Here is a 12019-nt window from a genome sequence, read left to right as displayed (position 1 = left end):
ATTTTCAGCAATACTCAAGTTCTGTACTACCAAATGACAATTTGAAATTAGTATTAGTGAGAAGGTTGTACTGGAGAAATTAATGGGGCTGAAGGTTGATAAGTCCCCAGGATCTGATATTCTACATCCCAGAGTGTTGAAAGAGGTAGCTATGCAGATAGTGGATGCATTGGTGATCATCTTCCAAAATTCTATAGATTCTGGAATGGTTCCCGCAGATTGGAAGGAAGCAAATGTCACCCCACTATTTAAGAAGGCAGAGAGAGAGAAAACAGGGAACTACAGACCTGTTGGCCTTAAATCAGTAGTAGGGAAAATGCTAGAATCTATTCCAAAAGATATGATAAATGGACACTTGGATAATAATGATCTGATTGGGCATAGTCCATATGGATTCATTAATGGGGAATTATGTTTGACGAACTGTTGGAGTTTTTTGAGGATGTTACTAACAGAATTGATAAAGGGGAGTCGGTGGACATAGTATACTTGGATTTTCAGCAGGCTTTTGATAAATGCTCCACAGGAGATTATTTAACAAAATTAAAGCCCATGGGATAGGACGTAAATATACTGGCATGGATCAAGGATTGGTTAACAGGCAGAAAACAGAGTAAGAATAAATGGATCATTCTCGTGTTGGCAGGCTGCGACTTGTGGGGTACCGCAAGGATCAGTACTTGGGCCCCAGCTGTTCACAACACATATCAATGATTTGGATGTGGGGACCAAATGTAATATTTCCCATTTCACGGATTACTCAACTAGGTGGGAATGTGTGTTGTCAGGAAGATGCAAAGTGGCTTTAAAGGGATTTGGACAGATTTAGTTTGTGGGCAAGAACATGGCAGATGGAAAATAACATGGAAAAATATGAGGAGAATAGATGTGCAGAGTATTTCTTAGATGCGAAGAGATTAGAAAGTGTAGCTGTACAAAGGGACGGGGGTGTCTTTGCACATCAGTCACTTAAAGCTAACATGCAGGTGCAGCAAGCAATAGGAAGGCTAAATATATGTTAGCCTTTATCTGAAGAGAATTTGAGTACAGCAGTAGTGAAGTCCTGCTTCAATTGTATAGAACCTTGGTGACACCGTACCTGGAGTACTCTGGCAGTTTTGGTTCCCTTACCTTCGGATGGATATTATTGCCATAGAGGGAGTGCAACAAAGGTTCACAGGACTTGTTCCTGGGATGGCGGGACTGCCCTGTGAAGAGAGATTGGTGAAACTGGACCTGTATTCTCCAGAGTTTCCAAGAATGAGAGGTGATCTCATTGAAATGGCAAAATACTTAAGAGATAGACAGGGTAGATGCATGGAAGATGTTTCCCCTGGTTGGGGAGTCCAGAACGAGGGGACACAATTTCAAAATAAGGGGAAGCCACTTAAGACAGAGAGGAGGGGAAAATTCTTTGCTCCGAGGGTTGTGAATCTTTGGAATTCCCTACCCAGAGGTCATTGAGTATGTTTAAAGCAGAGATTGACAGATTTCTAAATACCAATGACATAAAGGGATGTGGGGATAGAGTGGGAAAAGGCATTGAAGTGGATGATCAGCCATGATCACATTGAATGGCGGGGCAGGCCCAATGGGCTGAATGGCCTACTCCTGCTCCTATGTTCCTGAGGCTATGGTGTGGGACTGAAATGGACAGCTCTTCCAAAAAGCTGGCACAGGCTGAATGGTCTCGTTCTGTACTGTAAGATTCCAGGATTTTAGTCCGATGCATAATTGGGTTGGGATTTTTTGAAGTGGGGGTCAGCGCTGTCGTCTAAAATAGGTGATAGGCCCCCTCCATGTGATAATGTTGGTGCTGGTTTAGGACTCTGTCCAGAAATTGGAACCTCCTGAGACTCAATCCCTGATCCTCCGGTTTTCTGGACATGGATGTGGGCGGCAGTGAAAAGGTGAACACATTTATTTTGCTGCTTTCAATGTGGAGGCAGGAGGGAGGAAGGTTGGTGATGTCAGGGGCACCAATGCCACGGGGGTGGCCATTGTTGGAGAAGGCCCCTCCGTGGGACAAAAACTGTTCGAGAATGAAGGCCCCACCCCCACCCGGAGCCTGCTGGGAGGTCACCAGGGTTTCCCTGGTCATCTCTCCACACAGGGGAGTGTCTCCACACCACTGGCTAAATGACAGGGGAGGAGGGAAGCGGCTCAAATGGGTTCTGGGCAATAGGGCCAACCGCTACCTTCCCCGCTGCTGCAAGATAGCATGGCCGTGGGAAAATGACGGGCACTTCACCCACTGCCTTCCGCCACCTCCCAGCGCATCCCAGAGGGCTGATAAAATCCATCCCAGTGTTTCTCTCGGCTCCACAATACCCCTGTCCGCTGCTGGGTGTCACAATTGTCCCTCTCCCACCTCTCCCTCGCTCCGCTCCCCTTCACACACTCTCTCTTTCTCCCCATCCCACCTCTCCCTCCCCTTCACAATCTCTCTTCTTCCCTCCCACCTCTCCCTCTCTCCCCTCCCCTTCTCTCTCCCCCTTCAACATCTCCATTTCTGCTCTCCCCCACCCACTCTCTTTCACCCCCCCCTCCCTCTCTCCCCTCCGCCTCCTGCTCGGCCTTCCCCCTCTCTCACTTCATTCTGCACTCTCCCCCTCACTCTCTCACTCTCACTCCCCTCCCCCACCCACTCTCTTTCACCCCCTCTTCCCTTCTTGCTCTCCTTCACCCCCTCCAACACTCCCCTCCCCCTCTCTGCCACTCCCCCTCCAGTTATCTTCCCTGCCTCTCCTGCTCTCTCCCACTCTCCCCCCTTCCATCCTACTCTCCTGTTCCCCGTCCCCTTTCCTGTCCATCCCCACCTCTCTCCAACGTGCTCTCTCCCCTCCCCCACCCGCATTCTCTTTCTCCCCGACCTACACTCTCTCTGTGTCCCCTCCTGCTTTCTGTCACGCTCTCCTGCTCTCTCCCACTCCTGCTTTCTCTTTCTCTCTCCCTCCTGCCCTGTGTCTCATTCTCTCCTTGTCCTGCTCTTTCTGACTCTCTCCTCCTGCTCTCCCTCACTCTGTCTCCCCCTCCTGCTCTCTCTCTCTCTCTCTCTTCCCCTCCTGTTCTCTCTGCCCGTCCTGCTCTCTCTCTGACTCTCTCCCCCCACTCTCCCTCTCACACTTCCCCTCCTGCTGCTCTCACAATCTCTCCTCCTCCTGCTCTCCCTCACACTTTCTCCCTCCTGTTCTCCCACACATTCCTGCTCTCTCCCACTCTCTCCCCCACTCCTGCTCTCTCACTCTCTCCCTGACCTGTTCGCGCTCTCTGTCTCCCCTCTTTTTCTCTCTCTCTCCCCCTCCCACACCCAGTCTCATTCTCTCCCTCTCCTGCTCTCTGACTCTCTGCCCCCGCACTCCCTCAGTCTAATCCCCTCTTGCTCTCACTCTCTCCCTTACCTGCTCTCATTCTCCCTCTTGCACTCCCTCTCCCTCATACTCTCTGTCTCCCCTCCTGCTCTCCCTCACTCTGTCTCCCCTTCTTGCTCTCTCACTCTCCCATCCCCCCCACTCCTGCTCTCGTTCATTCTCTTCCCCCACTCCTGCTCTCTCTCTCTATCCCTCTCCCTCCTGCTCATTTTCTCCCCCTCCCCCCCGTTCACTCTCTCTCTCCCCCTCCTGCTCTTTCACACTCCCCCTCCCTCCTACTCTCTCACTCTCCCTCCACCGCCTGCTCTCTCTGATACTCTTTCCCCTCCTGCTCACTGTCTCCACCCCCCCCCCCCCCCGTTCACTCTCTCTCTCTCCCCCTCCTGCTCTTTCACACTCCCCCTCCCTCCTACTCTCTCACTCTCTCTTCCCCTCCTGCTCTCTCTTTGGAACTCTCTCTCATTCTCTCTCCCCCTTTGCTCTCCATCTCTGTCTCCCCCTGCTCTTTCTCATTCTCTCTTCCCGTCCTGCTCTCTCACTCACTCCCTCCCTCCTGCTCTCTCTCACCTCGCTCTCCCAATCTCTCCATCCTCACCCTCCATCTCTCTACCCCTCTTGCTCTCCATCACTCTGTCCCCCTCCTGCTCTCTCTACCCCTTTGCTCTCTCCCTCACTCTCTTCCTCTCCTGCTCTCCCTCTCCTTCCTGCTCTCTCTCTCTCTCCCCCTACTGCTCTCTCTTCCCTCCCACTCTCTCTCTCTCTCCCTCCTGCTCTCTCCCCTTCCTGCTCTCTATCTCTGTCTCCCCCTACTGCTCTCTCTCTCCCCCGCCCCCCTACTCTCTGTCTCCCCTCTCCTGCTCTCTATATCGCCCCCTCCTGCTCTCTCTCTCCCCTTCCTACTTTCTCTCTCTCACCCTCCTGCTCTCCATCTCTGCCTCCCCTCCTGCTCTCTCTTACCCCCCCCCGCTCTCTCCCTCACTCATTCCCTCCGCCTGCTTTCCTCTCACACTCTCTCCCCCCTCATTCCTCCCCCTCCCACACTCTCCCTCCACTCCCCTATGCACTCCCTCTCAATACCATCTGGTCTATCTCCTCTCCCCTTCCAGCACTCTCTACCCTCCCTCTCACACCTTTCCTACCCCTCCAGCTCTTTTTCTTTCCCCATCCCCTCCCTCTCTCCCTCACCAGCTCTCTCTCTTCTCCCTGTCCAGTTCTCTGATCCCTCCCCTTCACACTCTCTCCTCCTCTGCTCTCTTTGTCTCTCTATCCCCGGTCCTACTCTCTCATCTCACCCTCCAACTCTCTCTCTCCCCTCTTTCTTGCTCTCTGTCTCTCTACCCTCTGCCCTGCTCTCGCTCTCTCCATCCCCATCCTGTTCTTTCTCACTTTCTCTTTACACTCACCCTCCAACCCTCTCCAGCTGCTCTCTCCCACTGCTCGCTCTCTCTCTCTCCACCATCCCACTCTCTCTCATACTCTCCCCCACTCTCTCTCCCTCCCCCTCCATTCCTGCTGTCTCTCTCCCTCTCCCCGCACTTGCTCTGTCTCCAATTGCAGCTCTTTTTCTCCCCACCCCCTCTCTGTCTCACCTTCCCCTCTTGATCTCTCTTCCCCCTATTCTCTCTTTCTCTCTCTCTTCCTTCACCCTCCCAAACTCTCTCCTGCTTTCTCTCCCCCTCCTGCTCTCTCTCCTCTCACCCTCCCACTCCCTTTCCACCTCCTGCTCTCTCTCCCCCCACGTCCTTCCACTCTCTCTACCCCCGCACTCTTGCTTTCTGTCTCTCTAACCTCTGCCCTGCTCTCTCTCCTCATCCTCCCAGTCTCTCGCTCACTCTCTCTCCCCTCACACTCCCACTCTCTCTGTCCCTCACCGTCCCCCTCTCTCATACTCTCCCCCTCCAGCTCTCCCTCTTCCCCCCCCTTCCCCACTCTCTCCCCCTCCCTACTCAATCTCAAACCACCACCCCCCCACTCTCTCTCCATATCTCTTCCCCCCCCCACCTGCGCTCTCTCCCATTCCAGCTCACTTTCTCCCCACCCCCTCTCACTCGGTCTCACCCTCCCCTCTTGATCTCTCCCCCACTGCTCTCTCTCTCTCCCTCTCTCTACCCCCCGTCCTACTCTCTCTTTCTCTCCCTCTCTCTTCCTTCACCCTCCCACACTCTCTCTCTCCTGCTTTCGCTCCCCCTCCTGCTCTCTCCCTCCCCACATCCATCCACACTCTCTACCCCCGCACTCTCGCTTTCTGTCTCTCTACCCTCTGACCTGCTCTCTTCCCTCATCCTCCCTCTCTCTCTCCCTCACCCTCCAACTGTCTCTACTCCCTCCTTCTCTCTCTCTCTATCTCCCCACACCCTCCCACTCTCTCTCCCCCTCCTGTTCGTTCTCTCTCTCTCTCTATCTCTCCCATTCCAGCTCCCTTTCTCCCATACCCCTCTCACTGTCACCCTCCTCTCTTGCCCTCTCTCCCATCCCGCACTCTTCACTCCCCCAATCTTTCCCTCTCCTCCCCTCACCCTCCTGCTTGCTCTGGTCCCTCCCTCTCCCACATTCCCCCACTCCCTCTCAATGACCTCCTCCTACAACCCTATGTTACAAAGGTTTTATATCTGTACTCAGAACTTAGAATTCTGTGTGTTTTTAAAAAAAACTGAGAAAAGGATTTTGCTCTGTGAAAGACAACTGTAAATAATTGGAATTCCTGCAATGTTTTGAAAGGAAGTTCATAACACGAATTGAACTTTATGGGTGCTTTGAAAGGAACTTGAACTTTTACAAGCACAGGAAAGCCAGCAATTTCAAGGAAACCACAGAGTTTCCTCAGAGCAGTTTTTTGAACCAGCAAGAGACGCTGTGTCTGGACATGTGACCATGTTCAGGAAGGTTTTTTTCACCTTGGATCCTTTAAAAGGTCAGTGAAGTGGACAAAGGGCAGGCATTTGAAATCTTTGCTTTGACCTGCCTGGAGCAAGAGAGAAAAGACCCAGAAAAGTGTTACTTCTCTGTAAAGGAGACTTGCATCTCTTGAAAAGGAACCCTGCATTTGAGAAAGGTAGCAGATTCCTGTTGCCTCTGGTCTCTGAAGAATTCCTGCATCCAGTGAGATTCTTGCTGCCTCCTGTGTGCTAAGAAATCCTGAAATCTGAACAATTCTTCTATTGCTAGCCGGCTGCTTCAAAACCCAAGCAGAACTGTTGCTACACCCATGATGGAAGACCTATATGATGTCTGTTGCGGTTAAATTGACATTAATGCCTACCCATCACAGACTGTTCTTCAACCTCGCCTGGAGAGACTTTGAGTGGCCTCCAACTATTCAACTCTGGGACACCTCACCAGACTGAAAACACCCTACCAGAACATGATAAACAATGATTTTTATTATTCTTTCAATTCCTAAGAAACAGCTGTAAACCAAAAATCCTTTTCCTCAGTTAACCGGTTTCTTTTTGAACGTACATGTGTGTGCATGAGGGTTAAGGAAATCAGGAGTTTTTTTTCATATATATCTCCTTAGTAGTTAAAACCTATTATTTCTTTTCTAATAAGTAGTTAATTTTGTTGTTTAAAGACACCTGGTTTGGAGTGCTTTATTCTGGGGTAAAAATACAGTGGTTAATTTGGCTATTCTTCAATAGGCGGGAAACTTTATTCATCTGCTCTGACCTGTGGACTAGTAGGAGTGAATTAACAGTGCATTACTCCTACCTTAGTCATAACACCTCCCTCTCTCCAGTCATCTCCCTGCTTCAACGTGACCCTTTCACACTCTTCCTCTCACGCCTCCCCATCCCAACCTCTCTCTCACCCTTACCCATCCTGCTCTCCCTCTCTCAAGGCTGACACTCCAGTCCAGTACTGAGGGAGTGCTGCACTGTCGGAGGTGCTGTCTTTCAGATGAGATGTTAAACCGAGGCCCTATCTGCTAGCTCGGGTGGATGTAAAATATCCCACGACACTATTTTGAAGAACAGCAGGAGATTTCTCCCCGGTGTCCTGGACAATATTTATCCCTCAATCAATATCACAAAATCAGATGATCATTATCACATTGCTGTCTGTGGGATCTTGCTGTGTGCAGACTGGCTGCCAGGTTCTACATTACAACAGTGACTACACTTCAAAAAAAAAATGTCATTGGCTGTAAAGCACTTTTTGATGTCTGTTGGTCGTTGCAAGTTTTTCTTTTTCTCCTCTCTCTTCACTCTCTGTTCCGCATTCTCTCCTCCCTCCCCCCTCATGCTCTCTCCCATCCTTGCCCCCTCCCGTTGTTTCTCCCCTCCTCCAGCTACTCGTGCGCTCTCCTCTCCCCTTCTCTCCGTTCCACATTCTCTCCTATCTCCCCTTCCTGAACTCTCTCTTCCCCTAACCCTAATCCCTCCCTGCCCCTTCCCACTCTCACTCCTACCTCCCAAACTGTGCACTTCTCCTCTTTGTCCTCTCTCTCTCTTCCCATCCCCCTCACCATCCTGAACCCTCTCTCCTCCCCTCTCTCTCTCTCTCTCTCTCTGCCTCTCACTCTAAACCTTCCCCTGCTGCACCCTCTTTCTCTCCCCTCCCTCTCTGCCCAAACACTTCCCTCTCTGCATCCTCCTCCTCTCTCTCTCCCCTCTCGATCTGCCCCAAACACTTCCCTCTCTCTCTCCCCTCGCCCTCTACCTTCCTCTCCTTCACTCTCAACCTCCCCTTCTGCCCCCTCGCTCTCCGACCCCTCGATCTGCCCCAAAGACTTCCTCTTTTCGCCCTCCTCCTCTCTCCGCCCTCGCCCTCTCTCTCCCCTCGCCCTCTCTATCTTCCGCTCCCCTTCACTCTCAACAAATTTATACTGTATGAGAAGAGAGTGCTGATTGGTTGGCAAGTGGACTCTGGTGAAGGTGTTGCCATGGAGAATGCAACAGAAAGAACTGTACATTCAAAACGCCTGTTTCAACAAAATAATTGACAGCCATTCGCTGGTTCGTTCCTCAGGGCAATGCCTTGATCAATCAGAGTCAAGCTGCCTGTTTTAAATTTCAAACAAAGCTTGGCAGTTCACTGTCAGTCACCAGAAACTGGTGCATTCTCCATTCACCACCTTCCCCTGCTGCCCCCTCTCTCTCTCCCCTCCCTCTCTGCGCAACACTTCCCTATCTCTTATCCTTTTGATCTGCTCCAAATACTTCCCTCTCTCTGTCCTCCCCCTCCTGTACCCTCTCTTCTCCCTCCCTCTCACTCTCCCCTCGCTGTCTCTCCTATATCCTCTTCCTGCCCCTCACTCCCCTCCTCCTCACTCTCCCTCCTCTCCTGCCCTGTATCCTCAATCCCGCCCTCCCCCTCCTCTCTAAATCACTGACTGTGTTATTTTAACTTTCCCCCAGCTCCAGCCTCTCTGACTCTGGATCTGAACACAGCGCATCCCCGGCTCATCCTGTCTAAGGACCGGACCAGTGTGAGACCCGGAGACAAACTGCAGCCGCTCCCAAACATCCCGGAGAGGTTTGATTTCTGGGAATGTGTCCTGGGATCGAAGGGATTCACATCAGGGAGACATTATTGGGAGGTGGAGGTGAGGAACAAGACTTGGTGGTGGCTGGGAGTGATCCGCGATTCTGCAAACAGGAAAGGAATAATCGACCCAAAACCTGAGACTGGATACTGGACTGTGCAGCTGTATAACGGAATTTATGTTGCCCTCACCTCCCCCGTACCGACCCGCCTCACCCAGAGTGTGAATCCCCGGAAGATCGGGGTTTACCTGGACTATGAGGGCGGACAGGTGTCATTTTACAATGCAGACAACATGTCCCATCTCCACACTTTCACCCACACTTTCACTCAGAGAATCTTTCCCATCTTCAATCCAGGATCAAATATCAACGGGAAAAACTCCGCACCGCTGAGAATCTGCAGTTTAAAAGTCACTGATTCCTCCCCTCCCCTTCCTCCCGCCTGCCTGTTGCAATGACAGAATAAGGAGGAGGGAAGTTTGCTCCACAATGAAGTAGAAATGCTGTATGAGAAATGACCAGATATTTTCAGTTTAATATTAACTGGGGAAAGAAGGAGGGGGAATGAAGAAACAAATAGAAGCTGAATTGTAGACAGAACTGACTGGGTAAAATGAGCTGTGGGTTTTCTCCGGTTTCCTCCCACAAGCCAAAAGACTTGCAGGTTGATAGGTAAATTGGCCGTTATGAATTGCCCCTAGTATAGGTAGGTGGTAGGGAAATATAGGTACAGGTGGGGATGTGGTAGGAATATGGGATTAGTGTAAGATTAATATAAATGGGTGGTTGATGGTCGGCACAGACTCAGTGGGCCGAAGGGCCTGTTTCAGTGTTGTATCTCTAAACTAAACTAAACTGCAGGAACCCGGTGACCTTCCTGCCTGTAATGTTGCTCCACAGGCGGAAGGTGGCGCTACATGGCCGTGTTTGAGATGAATCAGTGAAACACCTCTGCTGACAAGCGCTGTTATTAAACTAGACAATAGAAGCAGCACTTTCTTCAAAAGGCAATTCACTGCTTTATTAAACACCACAAACACAAAGTTCTCCGAAGTATTACTGACATTTATCTAAGCACTGGTGAGACAACATGTAGAGTTGTGTGTCCGATAGTGGAATAAACAGACAGAAGGTCAACCAGCATATGAGCTGTGATAGGAAGCCAAGGAAACTCAACACAATGATCAAACCCTTAAAATAAGGAACAGAATTAAAATCCGTTAACTCTACGGAATAAAGCAAAAAGCAGAGAAAGCAAAGATCATGATTAGAAACGGAGCAAGCCACAAGCTAAACCTTGGAATAAATACATGATAGTTGATATCCTCTAGTGATTGCCACCTAGTGAATAAAGAATGAGGACTGAAGGCTTCAGCAGATGATTGGGTGGATTTACTGTGCAGAGCTGGGTGATGGCATTTACTAAACATCGTTTCGACTCTCCCCTTCTATACCATCTGGAGCATTTCCTAATGATGCTTTGTAGCTGTCAGTGTTTATATTGTTGAGCTGCTTAATCTATCCTTGTAAACCTCATCAACAATTCCACTTTTTCTCAATTAATAAACCCCAATCAACATTAGCAACCAATTGTCGCCTTTCCAAAGGCTCTGACCTGCATGGGAGCAACTGGATTATTGTCAGCCGGTTTCAATCTCTGTCCTTTACAGTTCTCAGACAGAATTCTTTTTTTATTCATTCATGGGATGTGGGTGTCACTGGTAAGGCCAGCATTTGTTGCCTGTCCCTAATTGTCCTCAAACTAAGTGGCTTGTTCGGCCATTTCAGGGGGCAGTTAAGAGTCAACCACATTGCTGTGGGTCTGGAGTCACATGCCAGCCAGACCAGGTATAGATGGCAGATTTCATTTTACAACGATCAACAATGGTTTCATGGTCACTATAAGACTGGCTTTTTTAATTCCTGATTTATTAATTGATTTCAAATTTCACCATCTGCCGTGGTGGGATTTGAACCCATATTCCCACAGCATTAGCCTGGGCCTCTGAATTACTAGTCCAGTGACATTACCAACAAGCCACCACCTCCCTGATGATGGCCTTTGAGATGAAGCAACAGATAGCAGGGTTTTTTTCTGGTGTAATAGCAGCACATCAGTTCATGAGGGGATTACATTGTGAATCTGAGATCTCAGTTTTGTTGAAAAAGGCAAACATTTTGGTCCATTAAGGAAATAAAAATTTGTTTAAGGTCCTGCAATTTGAAAAAAGCTTTCTAACATTTCTCAATGGTTTCAGTATTACAACGAGGATTTTTTAATTAATAATGAGAACTATAGTTATTCTGGGATTTAGGGGTATCCCAGGATTTAGGGGTATCCCAAGAGTTCCATAAGTCTTCCTGTGATTTAACATTGGCAACGGTTATTATCCTTTCTCAGATCATATTTCTGGATACCCTTCCAGTTTTAGAGTGAGTGACACTTGGGTTAGAATGTAGAGGATAGAAGCAGAAGCCCATTCGGCCCCTCCAGCCAATTCCACCATTCAATAAGATCATGGCTAATATTCTACCTCAACTCCCCTATCCTCAAACCACTTAATTCCGAAAATCTATCGATATGCATCCTGAATATACACAGCGATGGAGCATTCACAGCCCTCTGGGGTAGAGAAGTCCAAGGATTCACAATCTTTCAAGTGAAGAAATTTCTCCTCATCTCAGTCTGAAATGGCCGACCCCTTATTCTGAGACTATGTCCCCTAGTTCTAGACTCCCCAGCCCGGGGAAACAGCCTCTCAGCAGCTACCCTGTCAAACCCACTAAGAATTTTATACATTTCAATGCGATCACCTCTCATTCGTCTAAACTCCTGAGAATGTAGGCCCATTCTATCTCCTGGGTGCAGCAGTGTTAGACTCAGAGTTTTCGTGTTGGGTCAAAGACCTGAAGGGAATTAAAACAACTGCCAATTGCTGGAGATGTGCCTTAGAGGGAGATTCACAACAGTACTGGTTCAAATGTTGCTTTTCTGCATGTTTCTCTGTGTTCCCTGTCTGGCCCACACTCAGTTGTAAATCCTCGCACCTATTCTGCTTTCAGCTTCAATCGACCAAGTCAAAATCAAACCGAGTCGACTGATCAAACTGGGCAACCTCTCTGTCTTTAACGCCACGGACTCTCTCGGACTGTCCTGGAGTG

The 12019-nt window shown here is 49.6% G+C and overlaps 1 protein-coding gene across 1 annotated transcript in view; it reads left to right on the top strand.

The window, feature by feature from the left end:
- Positions 1–11338, top strand: part of LOC137346093 (nuclear factor 7, brain-like) — a 33273-nt gene extending 21935 nt beyond the window's left edge. The window contains exon 7 of the mRNA XM_068009391.1: positions 8729–11338. Coding sequence (XP_067865492.1) covers positions 8729–9315 — 587 coding nt within the window. The 3' untranslated portion in view covers positions 9316–11338. The remainder of the gene's footprint in view (positions 1–8728) is intronic.
- The last annotated feature ends 681 nt before the right edge of the window (positions 11339–12019 follow it).

Source organism: Heterodontus francisci, chromosome 29 (assembly GCF_036365525.1).
Source record: "Heterodontus francisci isolate sHetFra1 chromosome 29, sHetFra1.hap1, whole genome shotgun sequence".
Classification (NCBI taxonomy): domain Eukaryota; kingdom Metazoa; phylum Chordata; class Chondrichthyes; order Heterodontiformes; family Heterodontidae; genus Heterodontus; species Heterodontus francisci.
This window is presented reverse-complemented; position numbering and strand designations above follow the sequence as displayed.